The 27,692-nt window shown below is 41.7% G+C and overlaps 1 protein-coding gene across 2 annotated transcripts; it reads right to left on the reverse strand.

Annotated features, from left to right (window-relative positions):
• Positions 1–256: 256 nt before the first annotated feature.
• On the reverse strand, positions 257–27,664 carry ttyh3b (tweety family member 3b). 2 transcript variants are annotated; one of them, XM_030422741.1, is made up of 15 exons: positions 27,101–27,664; positions 25,680–25,863; positions 17,487–17,683; positions 12,506–12,617; positions 12,183–12,403; positions 11,667–11,762; positions 11,442–11,514; positions 11,228–11,303; positions 9,804–9,859; positions 9,543–9,635; positions 9,226–9,318; positions 8,992–9,128; positions 6,951–7,124; positions 5,327–5,402; positions 257–3,217 (listed from the first exon to the last, which is right to left on the reverse strand). In XM_030422741.1, exons 2-15 carry the CDS (start codon positions 25,803–25,805, stop codon positions 3,083–3,085), a joined length of 1,665 nt encoding a protein of 554 aa, XP_030278601.1. In that variant the 5' UTR covers positions 25,806–25,863; positions 27,101–27,664; the 3' UTR covers positions 257–3,082. The 2 variants fall into 2 exon arrangements, with proteins under 2 accessions (XP_030278601.1, XP_030278610.1); XM_030422750.1 differs by lacking the exon at positions 27,101–27,664 and adding an exon at positions 26,846–26,977.
• Positions 27,665–27,692: the final 28 nt, after the last annotated feature.

Genomic DNA, 27,692 nt, shown 5'->3' on the forward strand with positions numbered 1-27,692 from the left:
AAGGCCTCAGTGAAGAATTCACCGTATATTACGGAATTATTAATTATCAGTTAAGTTTAAATATGAAAATGAGATATTTAAGAACACTGCATTGTTTATGATCCATAAAGTGACAGCACAGAGTGTGTATCCATTGAAACATTTAAGTGCACTGAGCCCTGATTGCGAGTTGTGTCAAAGAAACTATAATGAAACAGACACATCTCCATTTGTTTCATTCATCGACATTAATAAAGAAACCCAGAGTCTTCATCAGTACGTTAAAGTTGCTTTAATTTCTTTTTTTTAAAACATTTATTCCAGGCTGAATGATATCATTACCACAGTTTTGACATGTACATCATTAATATCTTAGTTAAACCATCAGAAAATAAAAACAGCCATAGAAAACATTGTCTGTCACATCTGTACAGAAGTGTATTTGAAGTCCTGTAAATGCCGCACATACACACAAACAATACTGACTCTTTAACGTGAGCGAGACACACTGTATCCGATTGGTTGAAATCCCAGAAAGCATTGCACAGGAGTTCAAATATAACTTTACGTCAGGTGCGCAGAGGACACTGGAATAGTTTTATTAAAACATTGCAAGACAGAGAGTCATTCACCATTAATAAGAGAGGAAAAACGCTGCTCTTGCCTTTATGCTCCTACAAAACAGCTAGCTATTATTTTATCTTTAAGTTTGATCTTTACAAGACAGAGAAAAAAAAAAAAAAAAAAAGAACATGTTGTGATATGAAGAGTGTTGTAAGAGTTTAAAAACATTATGAAAGGCCATTAATCAGTGACTAGTCGCACGGATCTTAACATCGTTTGCATCGATGGTGCAAAAAACACTGCAAAGTACTAGACCATAGGTAGCATTGTTACCATAACATGGACATTTTTCTTTCTAGTAAAATCACACATGTAAGATTGTCTCGCTAATACGAGAAGTGGTCATTGATTAATAATAACATATTAAAATGCTGTACAGGAATGGTGGTTGAAAGGTGTTTGAATGTTAGGGCTCTGCTCACTCGGCTAATCACTAGATTCCAGGTTTCTACCTACTACATCACCCATAATGCAGATGGTTATGAGTGTCACAGCTGTGGGAGGGCACGTGGTTACTACAGCTCTACAGGGGAATGTAAACAGGACAAAGTCGGGAGAGAAGGATGGATTATAAGAAGTACTGAATGTCTGTACAGCATGTGTGTCTGTGTGTGTTTCAATGTGTGTATGTGTGTGTTTGTGTGTGTGTGTGTGTGTGTGTATGAGGGCATGCGTGGCGTCTGTGTGGAAATGACTCAGGCTAGATAGGCTGGCCCCTTTTGCTTGCTGCCAGTCAAACACACCGATCACTGTACTTACACACAGTAACACCGAGATAGAGCAATAGCCAATCACGCTGCAGTGATGTCACACACACGGGTTCACGAATACAGTTTTTATACACTGTACAGAGTTTTTAGAGCGGGAGGAAGCACCACTGGCAGTGTCCAGGGCAGGTTTACTTCTCCGTCTCGCAAAGTCAGAGAGAATTTGTGCTTGTGGGTAAAAAAATAAAGTAAAATAAAGAAATCTAAAGACTGCTGATGGCTAAGGGTTCATCCAAGGTCACCAGTTAACAAAATAAAAGCACAGGAAGATAGAAGAAGAAACAGAATACTACAGTTGGTCACAGTATCACATCCCGAATTCCAGCTTATGATAAAAAAACAAAAACAGAAAACACCCACTTTCCTTGTTTTTAAACACTTTTATGTAACATTAATTACCAGGGACAAGTTTTTTTTTTTCAGATTTCGGGACTTCCATTCATCAATGATGGAAAGTTGTTTTATTTTTACCACTTTTTTTTATATTCCCTGAATGAAAACAAAACATAAAAATAATAAAAACTTTTCCCGTCCCTCCTCAGTCCTGATCGTCTTCTGGGATGTTGACATACATAGCACCTTGTAAATGAAATTTTCAGTGAGTCTTACTCCATTTTCAAGTGTCTTTTTCCCGTTCCCTTGTTATTTACAGTCGAAGGGAACACATTCCACGTGAAGTTTTTTTTTTTTTTTTTTTTTCCCTTTATTGAGACGTCTGGAGGCAGTAGGAGGACAGAATCAGGCATCCCTCATTATTTAGAGTTTTTTGGCACAAGTTGAGCCTTCTTATGTCCTGTGTCTCTCCCTCCAATTCCCCCAAAATTCAAAAACAGGTATTCCACGACAAGGTTCCTGGCTCATATTCAAAATGCATTAATCGGTGCGTGTACTGTATGTGCACGTAAACAAATATGGAGAGAGAGACAGTTTTCAAGCTCACGATTCAAGTCTTAGTTAGACAACAATGTTAAGATAAAGAGAATGTGGATGTGTTGGTACTGTTTCTATCTAAACATGGCTTTCTGATTCACTGGCTTGTTATTAATACGGATGTGTATGTTTGTATGAGAGATACAGCAAAGATTTCCATGATAAACACGCAGCACACCACATTTACCAGTAATGATTCAACAGTCTACTTTTCATGAAATCAGAGTAAAGCACACGTTTACTATTTACAGCTCTGTACAGTGTGTGTGTGTGTGTGTTTGCATGTGTGTGAGCACTTGTCTGTGTGTGTGGTCTGAATGTTAAAGTGTCAGGAGTTTGAGTGGTTAGCTGTCTCCACTGGAGGGCAGTGTACGGACCCCAGTGGAGGAGGTGAGCATTGAAAAGTAGAAGAAGAAACCGGAGACGGAGCCAAGGCGCTTTAACTGCTGTGCACTTGTGGGTATGTGGGCTGAGCCATCACAGCGGTGGCGGAATGAGCAGAGGAAGATCATTTTTGTAATTTTCGGGTAAATGTGGGTGAGAAGTAGAGGTTGACCATCAAAGTGCAGTCCTTTGCTGAGGTGCTTGGTTGATGAGTCCTGGCTTGCTGTGTTGTTTCTGGTGAACCGGGCGTTGAAATTCTGTGGACCTAGACAAACTGGGGTCCTGTTGGTGCTTTAAAACCCTTCGGTTTGGTCGAGCTCTGCTGAGCACTAATCTTGTCATTGGCTGTGAGAACTGGAGTCAGGCAGTACTTGGGTGGACTGGTGCGGATCTGGTCTCTAGTGGACTGAAGACTGTGGTCGGGCAGTGGGGTGAGGCCGGCTAGATGGGTCCAGTTGGTCGTTAGGAACGGAGCGTCGGTTCTGGTCCGGTCGGTTGGTGGCCAGGTACTTTGCTCTCATACTTGAGGTGTACTGGAGAGATGGAGGAGAGTGAGGAGAAAGGATGGAAGAGGGTGTAAAGAGATATATATGGCAAATATGGTGAGAAAGAAGTGGGAAACATTTAGGAGCAGAAGGGAAAAGGGGGGAAATAGACAATAACAGAGGAAAACGTATGGATTATGTTCGAGTCTTGTTCACACAATGAATAATTAAAGTAATGTACAAACAGTCTCACAGTTTAAAAAAAGTCAAATGTACATTAGATCAGGAAATATGAATGGTTGTATGTGACCTATTACAGGTAGAGAGGTAGATGATAGAAGGGCTGGGCAATATGACCTTAAAATAATATTGCAATATCTTCAGGCTATATTGCAATACATGATGTGTATCTTGATTTGAGGTGTTGGGATACACTTGTATTGACAATAACCCAAATTTTAACTATGAAATACTGATCTCGTTAAAGGGACTCTGTGGATCTTCTTTGCTGTGCTTGAACCTGTCCGACATTGAGACGAGGGATTCGAGATCGTGCATAAAGTCACATCCTTCACAGAGACATCCACATCTGTGTGTTGTGTGTAGTTAAATTGCCCAAATGTTAAAGATGATAGCACTTACACAATATCAATATACGATGACATATAGCCTCATATTACGATAATATTATATTCTTATATTGCCCATCCATGATAGATAGATAGCTAGATAGATAGCTGGATAGATAGCTAGATAGATAGATAGATAGATAGATAGATAGATAGATAGATAGATAGATAGGATGATTACATGTTAAACCAACAAACACACACAGGTACAGCAGAAATACTTTCACCAGTCATTTGGACAGCCGGGGTTTTGATTACAACAGTCATTCATTACATAACAGATTAGGTCTGGATGATGTTATTGGAAATTAGCAGATGTGGTCCATTTTGTCAGTGGTTTGTAGTTAGTGCTCTAGTTCTGATGTAGTAGGTTAGCCTGGTATGAGTTAGTGGTCTCTTGTGAGCAGCTAGCTAGTTACTGTCTGAGGCTCTGTGGTTTTCCTCATCACTGCAGACGCTGATGACAGGTGAGCGCTCAGGCACAGGATGGCGGCCCCGGTCGACAGCCCTGCCTACGAATGGTGAGTCGTGGCCATTTTGGTGGCTGCTACAGTTGCAACAGTGGAGGTGGGAAATATGTGCTCCTGTGACTGTTTAATGGTGAAGGGTGAGGGGGCACAGAAACAGAGGACACATACACCTCGACAAGAAAATGCACACATAGACACACTGTGGGAACGGGAGGGGAGGGGGGCAGGAACTTTTAGAGGTCTGGGCTACTCAGGGGCAGAACTGTCAGGGTGTGGAGCAAGGAGTGTCTCCTTAAAGGTACTCAAAAGTAATAATACTAGATTTGTTGGTTCAGCCCCAAATATATACAGTTGACATGGAACAACTTCCACAGCTACAGGCCCAGCAGCACCTTGTCAAAGCCAGAATAGTCAACTTGTTTGTGGCAAATACTTAAAACAAGAGGTGCAATTCAGACATCTGTAAGACTGGCAGAATAATGTCTTTTGATGTTTAAAATAAAGCTTGATGCACAACTGTTCGAATATTTTTTTTAAACCCAAGAGGTTCTCTCAGTGATGTCTCTGAGCTGGTCATCTGTTGTTAGGTGGTCTCCTCACAGCCACAGTGAAACCAACCAGACTTTTTACATCAGAAATAGAGGACAACTTTGTGTCCAACATGACCCGACACATTACACTTATCAAAAGAGACAAGCCTCTCTTTTGATGCAAGTGCAAATCCTACCAACAACAGGCTTATTTTCAAACTTCCAGTTATCCCAGGCTGCCAAAATGACCTTCATTAAGACGATCCATGATCACGGTCTAGTTTGAGCACAGAGTACACTTGCAGTGGTGTAGGGATAGGGGACTACCTTCCAATATCCACACTAGCATGATATGAAAGCATCAAACATGAGATACAAGTGCATTTATCAACACCATGCGTCCTTCATTATGTCTGCAATGATGAACTGTCACCTCTGTGGATTCTGTGGTTTTGAATATTTCCCAGCTGCACTGTGGGTATTGGAAGATAGTGGAGGGAGAGTGTGTTCTAGAAAGTGTGCACTTACAGAGGGTGGAGGGGACTCCCTGCCAATCAGGGGGGTGTTCTCACACCGAGGGTTCTGAAAGTTTGCGTTCTGGCTCCTGCATTATAGAATAAGAGGTTACTGCATGTGGTCACCCTGCCACTGATGCTCAGTTGTTGGTCTGTGGTCTGCCCATGATTAAGACTACATAACTCTCTGACAAACGGCCTCAGGAACTTAATCTTGGTGGTACCATATAGCCAGGGGTTAAACACCTCTGCTATAGTCCAAAATAGTTAACATTCTTTCTTAACAATGCACAAAAGACAAATATTTAATCCCATAATGGGACAATGGCTCAGTAACATAGCACTTTTATCAGTGCCATAGATACATATTTCTGAAAAGCATATATTTGTAATTTGTAGAGCAACACTACAACTAAGGATTAAAATAGAAGTATTTCAAACATAAAATATTTTTGTATTAAGCTTCAAATGTACCTTAAGCAAGCACAATTTAAAAGGAAGCCACATAAAAGCTATTTCCTTAATCACTAGTTTTTACTACAATCACTTATGATCAAGTTTAACAGTAAGACAAAACTTAGGTAGATGTTCTAAACTCATACTCATACTCAGTTTCAGTATAAAATAAAATATAAGATATTTATACTTAAGAGTCGAATACGTGTTTTTTTTTCTATGTTTTGGTCCATTATCTATAAATGTTTAGTTTATATTACTGCCAAGCCAAGTATACAAAGGTCAACTGTAAATTGTTACAGACGAGATGAGAAATATATGCTTACAATGGTAAAATCATGCAGTGTCAGCTAAACTTTGACTACCAAGCAAATATTAATTGTAAAGGAGTGCTTATCTCAGGCACGTGTTAAGTCTCATACTATTATGGTATTCACCAAAACTGACTTTCTGGCAACAAATACAAGAAGAAATTACTCCACAGGGATTTGTTTATGGCCCAAAACGTGAAAACACGAGCCGTTAATGATCCAAAAAGTCCAAATGCCACATGATTTTCAGAATAAAGGTACTATCAATTTTTTTTTCTTTTTGCTGCAGACTTAGTTTGCTCCTTAGCAGCAAAACATCATATATTATTCAATTAGTTCACAGCTAAGATAGTACCAAGCAGTGGCAGACTAGAGTTATATATGCTTATCAATACAAAAACAATTTCTCCCCGGGGATTAATAATGTATTCTAAATCTGAATCTGAATCTGAATAACTCTTCTGTTTGTCTGTTGGTGTATTCAAAGCAAGCAGTCCTGTGGCAAACTGTAGCAATGATTCACTTATGCTATAGTGAGAGCAGACCCGAATTTTCTTTTAACAAGGTACAGTGTGGACTGATACAGGCAAGGCTGGCTGATACAGCAGGCAGCCAAATTTCTTTCAGCATCAAAGGGAAAGCTAGTGGAGGGTTCTAACTCACTGAGTGACAAATATTGCTGACAGTGTGTCACAAAGGACATGCGAGCCATACATAGCACAAGAATCCTAGCTATTCAAACTTATTTGGTCGCAGGCAGTGAGCATTGCTATGCTGCTAGTCTTGGTCACGGGGGGCAAGCATCAGCTACCTATGGCAGGCAGTGTATTGATCCTGCTAGCCTCTAGCTAGTGGTGGGTGCTAACTCACATGTATTCAGTGACGGGGGCATTGCTGACAGTGTGGGCCGTAGCTGGCAGGCTAGCTTCGCTACCGTAGCTGGAGCCACAGCTGTAGAGACTGGGCATGTGAACGCGGTACAGGTTATCGTGCACACCGCCCCGTGAGGCGCCCGACTCGTCCTCTCCGTCTTCCTCATCCGTCCTTCAATTGGTCAGGGTAAGGGCAGGGCACGAGAGGGCATGATGGATAGGAGGGGAAAAGGTAGAGGGGAGGGAGATCCGAGAGAGACAACAGAGTGTAAACAAGTGGTTGAAGAGTGGGTTAGGAGAGGGGAAGGTGTACTTGTACTATGTGGAGTCCCCTGATACAAAAGACTGGGTAAGGCCATGCCTTCAGCCCCAAAGCAGCTGAGCAAGAAGAAAAGGAACATGGGCAGCATTCATCTACAAAACAAGTCCACTACAAGTACAGTACAAGTCTCTGAACATTACTGAACAGCCCAAAGTGGAGCCATTAAGCTGTTTTTGTTGTTGTGTGTGGTAACATAATAATAAACTGTATGCAGACAGTAGACTCTTCGATATTCTCAAAGTTCTCTTTATATGTAGAAACATGCAGTCATTTTCTTCATGCAGCCGTCACTCCTGATAATTACTGTCCATTTCAAATCGTCCAAACAGAATAAAATCTTTTTAAGTACTTCATGCATCACTGAGTGCTCCATGAAACTTAAAGCAAAAACATCAGGAAAAAAGGAGATAATATGGCTGGTTTGGGCAAACCATTTTCAGACATAAAATGGTCAAAAATGTGAAAACGGCCAGCAACGTAACAGAATGAGGCATCAAATAAGATATGTGCTGATTTGGAAGTTGGATCTCTGGCTACAGAAATGTACTGGCTTCTAAGATGTCTGGGCCAACCACAGAGTACATGTACGTGTGCATATGTGGACCCTATAATTAAGTCTATTTTCTTCTTCTTTGTTCTTTTTTTGCAAAGTCTATAGCAGCTGTCCACGTACTAAAATGTTTCAAAGAGGAAGGAAGCTGAATGAAGAACATTTTGGCCGAGCCCTATGTTAACAGAGACAAAAGGCACACAAGAAGTTACTCCACTGACTGGCCACCAGATGGAGATGTTTCAATCAGGCAACCAAAAAGGAGCTAAGCTGTGCAGGCCATCAAACAGACTCAGCAGCTGCAGCAAAGTCAGCCTTAATAAGCAACCAACCTCATGAGAATCTGTTCTTGCTAGATTCAGAGAGATTATAGATTATTGTTTAATACCTGCTGGGCCATACTTTAGCATTTTTTTCATTCTCATCCAACAAACAAGCGTAATAGCTGTGTTTCATAATTCATGAGTGAAACCGGTCACTGTATGTATAGCCTCGAGCTGACTTTACCAAATAATTATTTGGTTGTTTGAATTGCTACTTGAATGGGCCGTTTATTGGACAATGGGGCCGTTATACCCTTAATATCCACTGTCATTCACTGAAGCCCAAAGCATTTCCAAATCAGGACAGGGAGAGAGGAGGAAGGGACGGAACAGAAGGAGGAAGTGGGGCACAGAAAAAAAATGTGGTGATCCACAATCTAACACAACGTTGGTGCTCCAAGTCCACAGAGGAGAAAAGAAAATGAGAGAAATGTACAAACAGAAACAAACAATCAGCCAGACTGGCAGTGCTAAGGGCAAACAATAAGATAAACAAAACTCGCAGAAATAACTGGATGGATGCAAAGACAGGCAGGAAGACGTAGGATACAACAGCTCGGGAGGCAAATACACTTAAAGAATGACATGCATGGGCACCAAGTAGATCCGTTATGGGTCTTTCCACTGTTTTCAAGTCATACGATGAATTTAGTTAGACAATTAAGATGTTAGAACTAGTAACATGTTAGCTGTTAGTGTACAAATTAACTACAGAGATAGATATAGGAATGTCAAGGCTTGTAAGAGTCTTGTGTGTGATTGTGAGAGAGACTGCGTGTGTGTGAGTGTGTGTGTGTGTGTGTGTGTGTGTGTGTGTGTGTGTGTGTGTGCGTGTGTGTGTTACCTCTTGCCCGGCCAGGTATGTGGCACGCTGCACACAATGGAGGAGAACATGAGGGCAGTGACAAAGGAGAAGAGAACCAGGTAGATGAGACCCTCCACCCCGTCATAACACAGCCCAGTCAATGCCTGAACGTAGTCCTACACGGAGAGAGACGGAGGAGAGAGAGCCAGCTGTTAGGAATGTCTGGGATTTGAGAATTTTTCTCCTCTTAACACAACGTGGAAAGTGACTCACCATGTGTAGGCTGCGACAGTCGACCAGAGCAGTCAGCTGGTGAAGACCAACCTCAGTTGAATTCAGCACAGACTGGATTTGCTCGAGACTCCCCTGTACACAGGAAGCAAATGTCACACATGCGTGCTCAAATATAGAAAACAACATTCATGTGCTTCTACACATACACACACACACACACACACACACACACCAGGTAAACACGTGTGCACTCGCACTGCTGTAACTGCCGCTTTCATCACGCTCCCACTAATGCATATCCACTCGTCCGTGAAAATAAAGACCCTACAGATCATCGCACACACAAGCACACAAACCTTGGTGTTGGCATAATCACGTGTTGCTGATCTCAGTAGCTCTGCCACATCATCCTGCATCTCCACCAATGCTTTGTGACTCCCTGACAGCCTCTACAAAACACGCAGAGAGACACAAGAGGCACAAACAAAAAGGCCCACACACAAATAGATCTTTTAGATATTGAATTGATTTACAGGTTTGAGCAGGTAGATATAGGAACCAAAGACAAATGTATTATATAAAAAGCAAAACTGAAGGGCAAAGCAAGGTGAAGTTACCTGCTGGAAGGGGTTAATTTGGCCAGAGCTGCACCTCAGGTAATACTGCAGGATATCTGGGAATGAACCAATAAATACATATCAATAGAATGATAATACATAATGGTAAAATCTATAGTTTAACAAAAGGATAACACTGTTCCTGTGTTTATCGAGACTTTCTAAGCCCAGTGTCTCTCTACAGAGGCATGTTTGCAGTATTAATCTGGTGTAATTCTCTGTGTGTGTGTGTGTGTGTGTGTTTGTGTGTGTGTGTGTGTGTGTGTGTGTAGAGGCAACATCTGTGCTCTACAGAGCGGAATCAACTAACAGACAACAGAACTCATTAGATGAGTGAAGAGAGGGAAGAGAGGGAGGGAGAGGAAGAAAGGGAGCGATTGAGAGGTAAAGAGGGATATAAAAGGATGAAGAGGGAGAACAAATCAGATAATGATCCTAAGTGAAAAAGCAAAAATGTGCTCAGATTTTTTTTTTTTTTTTTTTACATCTGGGAGGGGCAGGAGGAAGAGTGAAAAGGGTGGGAGCAGGACTGCTGATGCATTGCAGTCAGCAGAGAGAATGTAAGAGCTTTCAGATACCAGAGTGTCAGTCAAACACAATCCCCTTGGATACACACTCATACACACATAAAGCGCACACACTTGGTTCTTAAAATAGAAGCAAAATGTCAGGGTGAGATTCAACTGTCAGCGTGGAAACTTGAGTCTGTTCAAGATGTTTCTGCTTCTGTCAACCTAGAGCATCTGCCTCCAAGCAGTCCATTGACCAAACATCTCATATTCCTTCCTTCTTCGATTTCCCAGATTATGATTAAAACAAGGGCTGGGCGATATATCAATATCATATCGTTACTGCAATAACATTCTGAATTAGGCCATTATTTATTTCAGAAGCTGGTGCTCGAAATTGCAAAAGAGTGAGCCATCTTATTTCCACTTTCCATCCTCGTTGCTGACATGGAGGCAAGTGGAATCGTTACAGTCTTTACTATCTTTTACTTCAGTCTCTCTTTCAAACACAACGCTGGCTGAATGATCTTTGTGCGCCGCTTGAACAGAGACAGATGGAGCTGCCTTTAAGTGTCCAGAACTTCAACACGCAAGGGGCAAAAATTTGCATATCCACTCATGTCATGTAGCTGTCTCTGCTGATCGGAGCTATAGCAAATATATACCAGAGACTTCTGCAGAGTCATTTGACCCTCATCATCAAGTTGTCTGTTGTTAAAATGGGCATGGTACACAGAATCTCTGTTTTTTTCTTATAAGGGACTGGATTTGACTCTATATGCCTCTAAAATGTTCAAATAAAACATCTTAAACATCTTAGGAGGAAGCATCAGTCACTGGTTGAACTGTTCACAACTAAACCCGTACAAAAGGCTGCTACCAGATCACTGCTTTTGTAAGTTCTTCTCTGCATACCTTGGTTGATAACAGCATTTTCCTTGGTTACCCTGGTGACGTAGGTATCCGGGGAAACGCAGAAGTCGCTGGCTGACTGTAGGAGGGAAAGCACACATGACACATCAGGCTACAGTAACATCCACGCTGAACACACTCGCTCAAGCAGCAGGAAAAAGGAGATTACATCACTGCGGAGCCAGAGAGCTCGCAATGTTGCCATGGTTACACTTACAGCAGCGACAGCCAGTTCCAAGCCGAGAGACCCCCAGCTGATGATCAGCGTCAAAACACCCAGCAGACACACTCTGAAGGACAAACAAACACAAGTCTTTCATGTCCAGATTCAGCCCACCAACATGACATGCAAAACACAGTTTTAACAGACAAGATTGAGAGTCTAGAAATGATTTTAACCGTCCAATAGGAGCAAGCTTGTGTATGATGTCATGTAACATACCCAATCAGAGTGCCTCTAGAGTTGCGTATCAGACCGAAGAGCACCAGAAGACAAATGAGGACATCAAACAGCAGCAGGCTGAGGTAACCCAACCACCTGTATATATACAAATGTACCACATCGTTTCATACAGATACACAGAATCAGATCAGCCACAAATTATTTGCAGATTGCACTGAATATTCCTCAAATATACACTATGTAGGACATTCCACATATACCAAGGTCAAGGATAGATCAGTTTTGGGACTCAGAATCTTAAGATATAAAAAAAGAATCACTGAGATTTCTCCTGTTTCAGTGTTGCATTGTTGCTGTGGCTGGTTCTCAACTCTTTTACTTGATTGGTTTTAACTTGCATCCTCAAGCCATTCTAAAGGGAATAATTACCAAGAAGTAGCAGAACACAATATGTACTATAATGTTAAAATATTATATCTTTGTTTATTCTTAACATATCAGATTTCAGTTTAATCCTGCATCAGAAAACTCATACCATTACTTGTTAGTACCGACCTGTAAAAATCAAAGGCCTCCGTCTTGCGGGCCAAGTCTTCCAGGGAAATGTCAGTATTGGACCAGAAGGGAACGTCCACCATCAGCCTCACCAGTTCGTCTAGCTGTCCCTGCAGCTTTTGGACGATGGACATGTAGTCCGTCTGCTCCTGGAAGGCAGTCTCCAACTGGACCAGGTTCTCCTCCACTGTCTGGTTTAAGGCTAGGGCGCTGTCTGACACCTGCACATTCACAGGATTTTACAGGATTGCCATGAGACACATTTCTTTTTGTTTTTATTGGATTGTGAGAAAGACGTGCGATAACACTGCAGCTCAACTCACCAGTTTCTCCACCCCTGATACGGTGCGGTTGGCATGACGGAGGGAGTACGCCAAACGATTGGCTCCATCACTCGACTCCCCATTTCCATAGAAGCCTACAGCGATGCCAGCGCTAGGAGGCAGAAAACAAGAAGTGCCAAGTGTTAACACAATGACTAATTCAACCAACTGATGGCACCAAATTAACCAATATGGAAGAATGAGTTAAATTATAGTTTGTTTTTCTCACAGTCATACATGCACACACACAACAAAATTGCAGCAGACAAAGTTAATCTGCAGTTCCTCTGTTAACCAGCAACAGGCGGCGCTGAGCTCTATGTTCTTTGCTTTGGTGTCACCCTTGGGCCTCCGGCAAGCACAGGACTACCAGGAATGATTCACACACACACACACAGACACGCATACACACACAGAGTCTACACAATAATTGGGTCACCAGACCGCACATAATATGATCCTTCTGCAGCTCTGCATCCACATTCACACATGACACAGGCTACAATATCTGAAGTTCTTTACCCCAACACCCTTTCTTCCAAACCCTTGTACTCCTTAACCCTGTTCACACCACAAGGAACCCCTCCTCACCCACCACAAACACCACTACCAAAGAAATCTCCTTAACACTCTCTACTTAATCACATCTAACCTCCCCACATCACCCCTCGTCACCCTGTAAAGCTCTTGTTGCCCCCTCCTTTCTCTTTGTGTACAGTATGTGTGCATGTGTGTGTATGACTACTCTCTTTGTATTGATGATGTCTCTGTCTGTACTCCAACACCGGGCAGATTGTAGAGGGAAATTTATGGCCATTGTTAAGGCAATTCATTCTAGCCCATTAGATCTTGAGTAGCCCCGTGTTACAGCGGGTTTACACATACGCGCACCATTGTGTGAGTGTTTCAGAGCTTTACGGTGTCCCTGTGATATAAAACAACAAACACAGAGGGAAACAGACTTTACAACAGGAACCGAATAAAGATGAATACAGACATAGAGGCACATTAATGTGCTCTGTATGTTACTGTAATTATCTTCTCTTTTATTGGTCCATTTCCACACCCATCCCTGCCTCCCACAATCTTCCTCCATCCTCCATGTCATCTTGGTGTTAACAGTAAATCATCGCTCCACCCCTGTTTACTCATCCTCTTTCTCCTACTCCTTCCTCTCTCCATTCCCCTTCACGAGTCCTCTTCTCCGTCTTGCTCTTTGCTGGTTTAATACCTGCTGCTCCCATCAGAGGATTTCATGACTTAATTAACCAACAGCTTAGGATATGAGACATCAAAAACGGAAAGTCAAATAATTGACAGCAAACAGTGGCCAGCTTAGCGCTAAAAAAAAACCTCCCACATAGAAAAACATACATTCATAACGAAGAAATCACTTTGAGAAACAGCAACCTGTTCTTGATGATGCTAACTCGCAGAGATAGATCTCTACTTTAGTCTCGGCTTCAGTCCATTTCAAGTTGAAACGGACTGACATCCCAGCGCTACAAATGCTTTGCAGTACCTAAATGGGCTCTCATCTGGAGCTCAGAAACTAAATGTTGTATTCAGTCAAAACTGGGAGCATGGTGAGTTCAACTCCAAACCAAACTGATTCACCTCAGTCCAGACATGAAGGCATCCAATTAGTGGTGCAGCCAAATGACAAGTCTTATTTGATACTGAGTATTAACAGTGCTCCTTGAATACACAAACTGTTCTTCCATGTAAACAGGAAACACTATCCAGACATCACACTACTGACTACAAAACAGTGAAAAATATTATCAGCAATAGGCTATTGCAGCATATTAATGCTTATTTATAAGGATGCACCAATCCAATCTGTATTGGCTCCAATACTGATTCTGGATTAGCATGCCAGCACTTTGACGATTACTGGCATTCCAATGTTGCATTAAAATTCCCTACTTGCACCACAAGTAACCATCGGTGTCCACAAATCATAATCTTAATAATTAGCACTTAATAACTAGTTTCTTTATCATTTCAGTAAAACAACTCAGTATAAGAGCTGTCAGTTCAATTTCTTCAGTCACAGCCAGTCACAGATTAAACAGCATCCCTGGCCTCATGTCACCCTATAAAAAAGTGCCGACAATTAATTCCAAGCAGTGTGGTTTAAAGATTTTGAATTTGGTGAATGGTGAGCACTGTTGTCTGATGAGCATTTGGAGTCCTGCAGCAATTCTGAGCTGAAGGATTAGAATCAGTATTGGGAGAAACCAAAATTGGATTGATGTATCCCCAATTACATTTTCTTTCTTTGTGGGTTGCCAAAATACAGCAAGATAACCGTAATGACTTGAATTGACATCCCAGTTAAAAAACAAAAGGACAAATACACTATATGAATTAGGCATGAGACGATATGAAAATGCTAAATGTCATGTAACGATTGCCCTGTCCAGCATAATCCCCCGATAATGATCAAAATATTTGCAAAACTTTCAAATAAAAACTACAATTTCACTTAAACATTGGAATCACTTTAATCCTACATTTTGATTGTACCGCATCACAGAGAGAAAACACACATTTTCTTAGTAAATCTTAAACAAGTAATCATGAGTCATAATTTCCTCCTGCACAAATAAAGGATAAATAAACAGTGGTAACCTCATCTCCATGTTATTCTTTAGTTGAAATCTGTAGCATTCATGCACATCCAATTGAACTTGTTTATGTGGGGGATAAAATGAGCAAGCAATGCCTTCAGCCATGATGACAGTCTTAGGAAATTCAAAATAAATCAGATAGCCAGTTTACAAGCCATTCATGTGAGGATATTCATGATTATCTCAATTCATGATTATCCCAATGACAATTCACCACGATCAACTTATTGTGAGTAAATAATAAAATCTTTAATCTTCCCATCCCTAGTCTGAACACAGTCACTAGAGAAGGTAAGATTCCTAGTTATACTTTTCTTAAGTATATCTCAATCAAAAGACTAAGCTGTACAAGCCAAATATACTTAGATTTTTCTGTTCACTCATCAGTAAACCAAGTAAGTGATACGTACATAATGTATAATGTAAACTGAAAACAAACTCTCTTATTTTCAGTTTAAAAGAAAAATACTAAGAGCACACTTGGGTACATTTCTTTTTTTTAAAGGTATCTCATTCTCTCATTTTTATTTTTTCTTTATTAATAAAAGCCTTCCACAGCCCAAGGTCACATCTTAATATTACTTGTTTGTGGTCATCAATTGTACGCCAATCAATATTTAGTTTATGCTTGAGAAGCTGGCACCAGCAATCATTAGGGATTTTTCTCATTAGCTGACTTAATCAAAAAAGTTGATTAACAATCCATGAATCAACTCATATTATCAGCCCCACACAGTAGAGCACAATAGAAACACAGCCATAACAAAATGCAGCTGCTTCTATCTAAAGACAATGCACCTGCACACAAATGGAGGAAGTCCACATGTGGTTGGCTTTGTGCCAAAAATAAAATGTGATGTCATTTCAAATTGTGGACAAAGAATCACAGGAGCACGCCCGCAGACAAGCACTCGCACTCACACACGTACACACACACACGCTCGGATCCATATCAAATATTCAATAAGAAGTATTATAGCTAATCATGAATTATTAAAGCCAGCAAAAAACACTCTTCAGCACTGAGTCACGCGAACACACACAGACATAGCTCCCTCTGACTGTATAATTCATTTCTCGTCTCTGCATCAAATCTGCTTCTGTCTCCATGGCAACCTTTCTAGGCCAGGGAGAAGGCCGAATAGAGAGAAATAATAAATAACGGAGGGGGGACTAACAGAAATGAAGAAAAGGGGAAGAGTGGTAGAAAACGTCTGGAGAGGAGTGCTCGGAGAATAAATGAGGGGGACTGGTTTGCATGTTTGTGTGTGCATTTGTGTGCCAAGAAGAGCAGAGTCCACACAGCCTCAGTATCTGTGGTTCGAAATGCACTCTACCTTGCTGCTGGGTCACATGGGCGAAAGATCTCATAGTGTACACACAGCCTTCAGAGTCTGATAAACACAAACAGTGGAGTGCAACCACCTGGCTGGCTCCCAGTTACACCACAGGGGAGTTCTTGCTTAAACAAGACTGAGTGGACATAATGCAGTCTGTTATTCAGAGCCATAATGTATATTACATATGGCTGCTCTTGAGTGAATGCTTTGCAATAAACTGGCCTTCCCTCTACCAGTTATGTTTCCATTAAAACGCTGGGAAACCGTGCATGTTTCCAAGAACTACAAAGACAAGATTACATCATTAATCAAGCTCCGGTAACTGATTTAACATGGCATTTCGCTACTTTCGAGTTAGGATGGCATTTATGTTTTTCTTTTCAAGAATGAATCTGTCTGTCATAATCCACCTTTACAGTGCAGTCTTTTTATCAGCTCCTGCTATGGTGACAGAGACAGGGGTGACATGTAACAGTGGCTCCTGTCTGGACTCAGCATGTAACAGTGAAATTAATGCTTTGTCTGCAGCAGAGCAAGCTGAAGCAGGTACCAAGACATCAAGGCTGTTGTCATCAGTCCTAACAGCATCTACTCTTTTTCAACATGACAACTTTTCAGTCAATCCCAAAAAGTTAAAAGCATTCCCCTCTAGTTTTTTGCATGACAACAGCTGGATGGAAACATAACTATTAATCAAACACAGTTTATAATTTCTGCTGTTAGGGCAATAAACACAATATCAACACACCAGACCAATGGTCTGCTTTCAGCCACTGTCATGAGGCTGTGGCTCTGGTTGTTGAGGTTGCCGCTAGTTAGCTATTGTCAGCCAGAGTCCATCAGTGAGCGAGATCACTCTGATCTGACTGTTCAGCTGAGCAAATCTGTGCATAAGATTTGCTTAGCTTCACTAGTCCCGCTGAGAATGTGCTTTAAAGCCTTTAAATACACAGTACTTTATTATAAGCGTATGGAGGTGTCACCCTCGTGTGGATAACCTCTCACCTGCAGACGAGCGTGGCGATGATGACGCACCAGGCGGTGCAGCAGCAGTCAGCGCTGGGCTGCTGGGAGTGCGAGTGGGAGTGCGAGGAATCGTCACTCTTGCGTCGCCGGCAGCAAAGCCAGAATGAATAGAAGAGGAGGAAGAGGAGGTCCAGGCCCAGACACAGCAACGCCACAGCACCGAGCAGCAAAATGGACTGGTGGGAAGAGAGATTGAGAAAAACAACAATTATTAATACAGCATGTTCTACTTTTCCTATCAAACTCTGAGCTTGATTTATTCAGTGCACAAATTATCATGGTTGAGAGTTGTCCTTATCACAGGGAAGGGGACAATTTAGGAAGTGGGCTAAATACACAGGAAGCTAATTAGCTGATATAAGCAGAAACCAGATACATAGACAGAGCGCATGATTTAGTTTTCCTGTGTAGACAGACGTGTGCAGAGATACGTAATCAGTATATGCTTTCTTTCGCTATTTGATACCAGAAAGTAGTGGCTGTTAAATGGGCGTTTGATGGATACCATGAAAAACACATTTGCACACCATCAAACACGCACACCTCTATGGAGTGAGCGGAAGCGAGGCTGTTGGGGAGCTGTGTGCGCCAGAGACCCACCACACAGATCACACACCCTCTAAAAGCTTTGAAGTGTAAAAGAAGGAAGGGATGGTGGGGGTTGACAGAAGGAGGAGTGGAGGGGGGCAAATTTGGAACAAAAAAAAGGCTGGAAAGATAGAAAAGGAAGAAGATGTGAGACAAGACGACTGAAGTGAACACTAAAAAAGGATAAATGTATAAAGACAGAGATGAGGGCTGTTAAATCAATTTGCCTGGAATGGCTGAAATCTTTTGCAATTTGCAATGTTGGTTTTCCTCTCCTGTCTTGGGTTGTCTGGAAAACTCATTGTGCTGCAGGACCATGGAGAGACAAAGGCACGTTTCTGGAAAACCAAAATCTCCACCTGCTAGACTACTTACAATAGACAAAGGAATTCTCTTACAGTTCTGCTTGGATAGAAACAGCAACAGTGTGATTCTGGGGACTCCTACATGGATGATAACAAAATCTGGCTCCACCTCTGAGATCCTCACAGACTTCCTGGCTTCCCAGGCTTCTGAACTGCTGTTTTGGTGCTGACCTCAATTTTTCCTCACTGCCAGCCAGCCATTTACTCACCCTGCAGCTATTCATGCATCTCTACTGTAAATATGCACGTGCATTATAGTATATATTTGCCAAAACTGACATCATATAAAAGAATGCATTAATTACCATGTTTTTTGTTTCTTAATATATACAGGGATGGAATTTTGGTGACGTAAGGCACAATGTGCTGATGCAGTGGTTCCCAACCTGGAAGTGAGGCCTCAAGATAAATCTGAGCAGGATGATGGCACAGAAAAAAAAAACATATTATTGCCACAAAAAGTCATTTAGATTTGGCTGATTTTATTTGTGTCTCTGATTGTTTTTTTTAATATTTGAAAAAATTCTGCTGAACTGGTCACCTCAATAGTCATATACAACCGTTGACGACAAGTTCAATTTATTACATTTTGTGGTGTCACAAATCAAAAAGGCTGAGCAACACAGTACAGTTAAGAACATGATACAGCCATTTCTGCAAATGTAGAGTGCAATTCCTTGAGCTAAACTGCTTACTTCATTATGCCAACATGCTCAAAATGACAATACCATCATGATGATGTTTAGCAGACATAATGTTTACCACCTTCACTATTGTAGGTTAATGTGTTCACTTGTTACCATTTGCTAATTAGCATTGAACATGAACATCTTAAGCTGATGGGAATTACGTTTTGCAAGGATTTAGGCAGAAACCAATTTAAGGCCAGGGTGATGCAAAACAAAAAGAGAAAGCGAAAGATCACCATACAATGCATCCTCTAAACACAATGAATGTTTGTACAAAATTCCATTGCAATCTATCTTATAGTTGTTGAGATATGGCAGACTGAAGTGCCGGACCAATCAAGCAACTACCTCCCAAGTGGTTTGCTGGCCATAACTAAAACATAAACACTGATATCTCCAAGAATTTGGGATTGGTAATGCAAAATGTCATCAGTTGCTTATCTGAAAGACGCCTTCTTATCCCAGCATGCTGTTTTTCCAAGGAAATTCTTGAGACACAGAAACATCAGAGAAATAACTGTTCAGACAGACCAGCTGATATGCTGTCACTAGTTTCTCTTCAATGGCACAAATCTCTTTTCACATTGAAGAACAATGAAGCCTAATAAGGTCAGCTGTTCCAAGCAGAGAGTGAACTGTGGCAGATGTATAACCAGGCCATAAAAAGGGCACTGTATCAAATCTGGAGGGCTGCAGCCAATCTGGCCAGGCTAGTGGGTCACTAGAGCACTTCAGCATATAGGATATTATATGAAAATTAATAGAATATGACTTGCAGTGGTGTAATGTGACATCTGAAGGGAGAGAGGAGGGATAATGTTCAAACAGCAGTTCAAACCACAAATCTCAGTCCCTCCTGGGGCATCACTTCACTTCAATTGTATGAAGTCTCTAAGCCCACAGCTAGGAGCTGTGAATTACAAGCATTACAATTAACTTAAAATATTCACACTAAAATGACTTTGGCTCTATCCCATTACAACTTCAGTTACAACTTGCATAATAATCAGAGAGAAATAGTACATTATTGCTTTCTCATGGGAAGCAGTTGGTAAAGCAAGACTGAATGAGTGGAAATAAGCTGATTGCTTTTTCTAAGACTTCTTCATGCGCTTCTTTCATATTGTTGTAGCCTGTTTTACATCTGAGCTTTTATGACCAAACTACCCTCACAGTACTAAAGTCACTCCCCATTTCGGAACTAAGTAAAGATTGAATTAATAATCTGCCAGGCCAATTATCAAATCTGATATTCAGCATTTTTCCTGTAACTGGTATTGGTGTGTTTGTTGTTGGATTAATTAATATTGCTTATCAGTCTACTTTATTACAAATTATTGGTAATGGCATTCAACAAAACAAGTGGGTCGATCAGGAGCACTAACCCCTCCACCATGGCACCAGCAGCAATGTTACTTTCACTTTCAGCCATGCTTGTTGTTGCTGTGTGTAATGGTGTGATGACATCATCACATCAACAAGTTGGAATATTGATTTTATCACAATATGTTATGAAAAAATAGCCCTGTATTTACATGCACAATATGACACAGCACACCCCTCTCCAACAGGTTAAAGAATATGAGTGCAGGATGGGACGAGAGGATCCTGATGAGAGGGGAGGGGGAGATAAGCTCAGTAGATTCCTGCTCACTGGTATTATCCTGTGTTATTATCTGTAGGCTTAGTGCTACAGACCTTGTGCTATGGTAAAGGCGCACTGTGCCCCACTGATGCATTGTTTGATCTCTTGTGGCTTTAGAATTAACGTTAGGGCTTAAACCATAGAGAGTAAGATGCATTAACCTCTGCAGAATGAGAATGAAATCTCACGCAATAAAGGGATGGATGTTTTCATGACATACATCCATCATAAACGATGCTGTAAGAGGGACAATGGGATGACAATCAACAGAAAACTGGCTTGAAAATATTTTGATAATCAATTAATCTTTTCAGTCATTGATGGAGCATTTTTTGGGCAGACGATATTAAATAGTTAATACGGAAGGGAAAAATCATATTGCTGTCATTTTGACAGATAATACAAACGCAATGTGGTTCATGTGATTTTCAAAAAAAAATTTGTTGTAATCATGATGATGTAACATTTGTAGTGTTTTCTACAATGCTACAGTATAATGCTGTTTTGTCAGACATTTACCTTTGTCATGAAACTGCACCACATGTGACATTCTATATTGCACTTAATGTAGTTGCAAATTGAATAATATTTTGATAAATTGACTTCATAGAATATAGTGCGAAGATTTATTTATAATTGAAAATGTTCTTGGTTGCAGGGTTATGAAACAGTGCAAGTCCATTAATCGAAACCCTTTTTTTTTCTTTAAATTGCTCATATTTAATCTGACAACCACCAGAATTATTCAAGTTGCTTGTATAAGTCATGAAAAAATATAATTAAAATAAATCATTTTTATCAATAACTTGATTAAATGTGTGCATATAAAGTAACTACAACTGATCCAGGACTGTTGATGTCTTGTATATGATCTTAATGTTAAACTTATAATCTGATTGCGCACCAGGTCTCTGCAGCCACTTCACTTTCCTCCCACTGCGTATGATGGCCGCTAGATTAACTGTTGGGCTGACAAACCATCAGAGCAGATTAAGCATGGATCAATTAGCTACTAATAAGCATGGTGAGCTTGGCTGTGTGTGTGTCTGTGTGTGTGTCGGTGCACGTCACTGCTACTGGAGATCGGCTTGCAGGCTGAGGGAGGAGCTAAATGTTAAACGCCCAGGCACAGTGATCTACTTTCAATCTGTGTCTATTTAAGTGTGTAAGTGCACGCCTGTGAATGTGCGTGTGTGTGTGTTTCAGCTGACAGGATCAATCACTTCCACTTCAGTGAGTTGTCCTTGCACTCTCCCTGCCTGTGTGTTACTCTATAGTGCAGCCTTGCTTACTATCCTATCAAAATCTTTCCTGAGGCGCTCACTGACCTCAGGTTCATTCTGCTAATACTCACCTGTGCTGCTGGGTCAAAGAGCAAGCAAAACTCTCACGGCAAGATAGAAGCCTTTGTGTTTTAATCTTTGAACTCACAAAAGATTCAAGATCCACTGTAATCCTTTTCAAAATGCTATGAGATAATGTCTTCCACTGTGCAAACTGTAGCATTCTATTCAAAACACCAATTACAGTCTTACTTTCCACAGCTGGTAATATATGTGTGTGTTATTGCAGGTCACATGATTCCTCTGTAATGTTCTGCAGCTGTTAAACTGTGGCTGGTAGCTGACTCTGCGATTCTACCATAATACAAACACACGAAACTGGTGAACACAGACACACACACACACACACACACACACGCATAGACAGACACACAAGCCACTCCAGTGCCTTGCAGAACCTCAGGATAAGAGCTCCAATTTCAGCTCCTCAGGAAAAAAAAATAAAACAGTTTTCTTGCAGAAAGCCACGAAGTCAGCATCCCCAATAAAGTCAAAGTCATCAGAGACCAACTGCTCCTGTGAATGAATGCTAAAAAGTTTTCTTTATCTAAACTTCTGCAGAGTGAGTGAGTGAGTGAGTGAGTGAGTGACAATGTGTGAGAAGAAAGTTTGGAGCAGCTTCGGCACTCAAGAGCTGAATACAAAATGAACCTGTGCCAAATCACATCAGAAAGAAAAACACTACACAGTGGAATCTCTCTCCATTGTGTGGGAGAGTGTGAGTGTGTGTGTTGTGTCGTGGTGACGGACTCAGTGCACTACAGGACACTGTGTAGGACCTTGTTTGTGTGTGTGTGTGTGTGTGTGTGTGTGTGTGTGTGTGTGTGTGTGTGTGTGTGTGTGTTTCTCAGCTGGATGAGTGGATGCATGAAAGCCTTTGAGACAGATATACTGAGCCAATCTAAAGACGGGCTTCAGTGAAAGAGTGAAAGAAAGAAAGAGAGCATTCTTTCACAACAGACTACAGCCCTCCCCTTCCCACTCACTCCCCCCATCCCTCCCTCCTTGCTCCCCCCCTCTCTCCCTCCCTCCCTCCCTCCCTCCCCCCTTTAATCCAATTCAGCCTCCTACTTCTTGTTCTTCTCACCCTCTATCCCTCCCTCTCCCTCCCCCCGTCTAGCCAGAATTAATGATTTCACCCTGAATAGAACCCCTATATTCACTCTCTCACACACACAATAACACACACAACCCCTGAGGGAGATCTGTGACCTCACCTCGGCAAACAACACTAAGTGCTAAATACGCATTGACACAGAAAATGAGTATGCTGCATGTGACATATATACATACAGCATGATATGCTCAACTACTGTACATATAGCAAACGTACAAACAAACATATGATCATAGTGCAGAATGCTCAGTGACATAGAAACAGCCCCGTCTGCTAAAATATGTCAGGATGTAATTAGTCCAAAAAGAGGGTCTTTAAAATTCCAGTGGTCACACACATTGACACATACACACACAAAGGCCCTTAGTTAAACATTGAATAGCTCGCAGGAAGTGGCTATTTGGCAATTTAGAAGCACCTCCCATGGCTCATCGAGCCTTCTCTCTCTCCTCTCGCCTCCAATCAGTCTCTTTTTATCTTTCTCACTCCTCCTCCTCCTCTCTCCCTGCTTCTCTCTCCAGTTCCCATCTCCCTCCCTTGTTCATGGCCGTGGGTGCCTTCCCACGCTCAGCTCTTGAACTTGCGTGCCCTCCCTCCACTCCCCGAACATGTCAGCAAACTACATTGAGGGGTGACTGCAGCGCATGAAATGTGGGATACTAAACTATGGATCTCGGCTTTATGTGGGTTCGCCAGGCTGTGTTTTCTGGTGCAGAGACCTGAAAGTCACCTTGTTTGAGGATTCAAATGAAATGCAGGAAAACTGGGCCAAAGCCCCCCCTTTGAGATCAAGCTGCTCTCAAAGGCGGCACTGCCAACTCAGACAGTGTCTTATCACAGAACATCTGCAATTAGTTGTATGCATTTAACTAACTCTGACTGTTTTTCCTGCCATAGTCCATAATATTATTCCAAAAAAATCAGAAATAAAGGCCTGTACAATTAATCAAAATAGCATCCAAATTTTAATATGGCCAAGTGCAATATCCTCATTTTGATTAAGATAAAATGTGTGACAAAACAACATTATAATTTGAGAACTGTAGTGCTGCAAAAATATTACTCTCCAGATGTAATACCACTTTTCACCAAAATAAGCAGGTCTACCCAGGTTTTTAAACACATACATACCAGCTAAAGATTGCCCAAGGACCCCATTACCACTTCCAGCAGGCATTGTACATTACTGACATCACATTTCATGCCACGAATACATTCATACGAATGAACGCTTTATTACTGTGTCCAGTAATAAAACGTACTTGAATAGGCAGAATCCCTTATTCCTTTCTTATTTACGCGCCACCACAAGGTAATCACTTCGTATGGCAAAATTTGGCATGTTGACCCAGGTCTTGCATTTACAGAGCCGAGTTGACAAAACCCTGTGACTACTGCACAGTCAACTGAGCAGGGTGTAAATGCAGAGCTTGCATATTCCCATTGAACACAAAAACCTGATCTTAGCGGGTTTAAGTGGGATTTTTGACCAATGGAGAAGGGGTAAAAGAAAACATCTTCGTTTGGCACAGACAAAAACAGATGTCACATCATCGTGATTTAAATACTTTTTTCAGCTTAAATAAAAATTGTGATGCGAAAATGATCATTCCCACTAATCATGAATGATATCGCTATCACAGTGTTGTGCAACCCTATAAGAAAATATCTTAAGTCAAAAAAGAAAATAGTGAAAAAGATTTTATCTACACTCAAAAAGTCCAATAGAGTGTCCTCCAATTGTTTGTTTTGTTCAACCAACAGTCAACAGCGAAAACGTATTAAATTCATGTTTTACAACCAGAAATTCTTTTAATTTAAAAAAAACTTAAGCCAGAAAATCAATGTATTATCAGAATAGTTGGCTATCATTTTCTGTCTTTTGACAACCGAATAATTGGTTCCCATGCTTTTTGTCACACTGGAGAGCCAGGCAAGCAATGACCTCTCGTTACCCCTCACCACACACTTCATATGTCCTTTGGGTGGCAGAAATGTTTTGTCTTTCTTTTCATATATTGTCATTTATATTCCTCAGACTGACATTGTAGTCCCTGCTGATAATACAGGTCATAACCTCCAGGTGGGGAAGCACTTCAATTATCCATATCAATGATGGAGAATGTAGGGGGTCAGTTTATGACTCAAGGACATTTCTCTCTCTCTCTCTTTCTCTAGCTCTATCTATCTTTCTCTCTCTCTCATACACACACACACACACACACACACACACAGCATTGATCGGTGCAGTGAGGGAATCCACAACTCTGTGGATGCAGGAGAGCCTCTGTCACCATTTGGCCACTCTGCTGTGAAATTGCAGTGTGGGCAGGTGGCAGGAGGTGGGATGATAAGGTGATGCTGCATGATGAAGGGGATGATGAATTCTGAGTGGGAGGTAATTATTCCCCCATACTTGTCTTACCTTCTGGTACTCAGAGTCCTCTGGCCTGAAGTCACTGCTCACAAGCTGGAATTCCATGTTGAAATGGGGCATTCGGTGAAGCAGGTTCACCCACCAAGGTGGAGAGTAGTTCACTACAGCCGCCATCCTGATCCAGCGACCTGCCGGCTCTCACTTCGCTCTAACCCGATTCCTCACAAGGACACTGTAGAGAAATGCACCCCCGTTGTGAGGTAAAAGGGAACAGAAATTACTTTAAGCACATTTCACAAGACCGCCACGTTATGCAGAGCTAGAAAACACCTGGCACTGATGACCATCTACCAAACATATTAAGTAAGACGAATGTTCAGCATCCACAGTCCCTGCTGATAGTGATAAAACTGTTTACCACGACAGCTTCAAAACCTGCTTCTACCAAGTGGTGAGTCACATTATCATAAGGCCAACACGATGAGTTATGAGCGATTAATCACCAACAGGGGTGAGAGAAACATGCCAATCAACATCAACATGACAAAATGCCGCACAGACACTCTTGTTGCTGTTGCACACTGTTCTAATTACAACGTCATTTATACATTTCACATTGTCATTTATTTTTCAAATCAATTTGCATTGCTCAATAAAGACTGCAGTTGTTAACAAATGCGCCCCTCTTCACAATGGACTGTCAGCTGTCTCGTGCATGTCTTTACCTATGAATGACACACCTGTACATGTGTGCATTTAAAAAGGCAAATTAAAGTCCGTCATAATGAATTGGGAAAATACGGTAATTTTGGTCATTTAAGGGCTGTTTTCCTTCGCAGTACCTGGTGTTTTGTGGCTTACTGCCTTGTAATAAGCAATTTAATGTGCATGTATCACGACAACATAATAGACCCATTAAGCATCCCACCTGTGATCCCCCTCCCTATTTACAAATAAAGCAGTACATGACGGAATATTAGACCACAAAATGTCGTTTTATATCGCTTAATTTAAGCGGAAGGTCACACTGCATTTGAACGTACTGTGCGTGGCTTATTGCACGACAATAGCATGGCTGACAATCACCCAATTTACGCCCATACGGCAAAACACTTCGTGAGATAAAAATGTGTTGTTGAGGGTGAAATGGCCGTTATATCAAACCCCACACACACACAGCCACGACTCTTTCTTTCACACTGCCTTTACTGTACCAGCACATGTAGGTCAACTCATTCGAGGGTCTCCTCATATATTCAAGCCGCAAGCATCATTTATTCCTGTACTTTGTGTCAAATAAATTGTTAGCAAGCCCCCGGATTAGCTAGCATTAACCAGCTTTGTCCGTTAAAACTACCGCAGTCTCGCGGAGTCGTCAAGGCAACAAGGGGTAGAAAAGGCAAGAATTGTCTTCAGGGCTTTTCGTGTCCGTGGACATGATGGGGGAGACGATCCGGGCAGCCACCTACCTAGTGAAGCCGAAGCGGATGCAGGCTCTCGTTTTTAGTGCAGTCTTGGGAGTCCCGGCCGGCGTCTATTTCACCTATTGTCTTCCCAGCTCCGGTGGTGGATTTGAACACCACAGCCGTGCGCTGCTGCATCAACGCGGCCGTACCGAGCAAGCTGCAACGACCGAGTCGGCTGCAGTCCCAACCGCATTGAAAATAACGGAATAACGGTCACATCTCACCGCGGTGCCCTGTTGTTTTCACTGCCTTCCCCGAGAGCAACAACAACGCTGAGGCAGATTAAGGGTTAAACTCGTTGACCCGCAACCCAGTAAATTTCTTGTTGTTTTTTTGGGGGGGTTTTTTTTTTTTTCTTCTGTTTTTTTTTTTTTGGTCACACGATGCCGTCGTTTTCGTTTCTCCTAAACCATTTGCGCTCCTCGGCACTGTTCCCCCAATGACCGTCGGTTCAGTGCATTTAGCTCTGCGGCTCCTTCAATTGGATGATATTGTTGGAGCGTGAAGCAAACACGGTGTTTAAAAAGCCCTGGAGGACGGGGCTTTGCGGCAGCTCCAGCTCTGCAAGTGTGTGTGTGTGTGTGTGTGTGTGTGG

The sequence above is a fragment of the Sparus aurata genome, chromosome 1 (assembly GCF_900880675.1).
Source record: "Sparus aurata chromosome 1, fSpaAur1.1, whole genome shotgun sequence".
Lineage (NCBI taxonomy): Eukaryota > Metazoa > Chordata > Actinopteri > Spariformes > Sparidae > Sparus > Sparus aurata.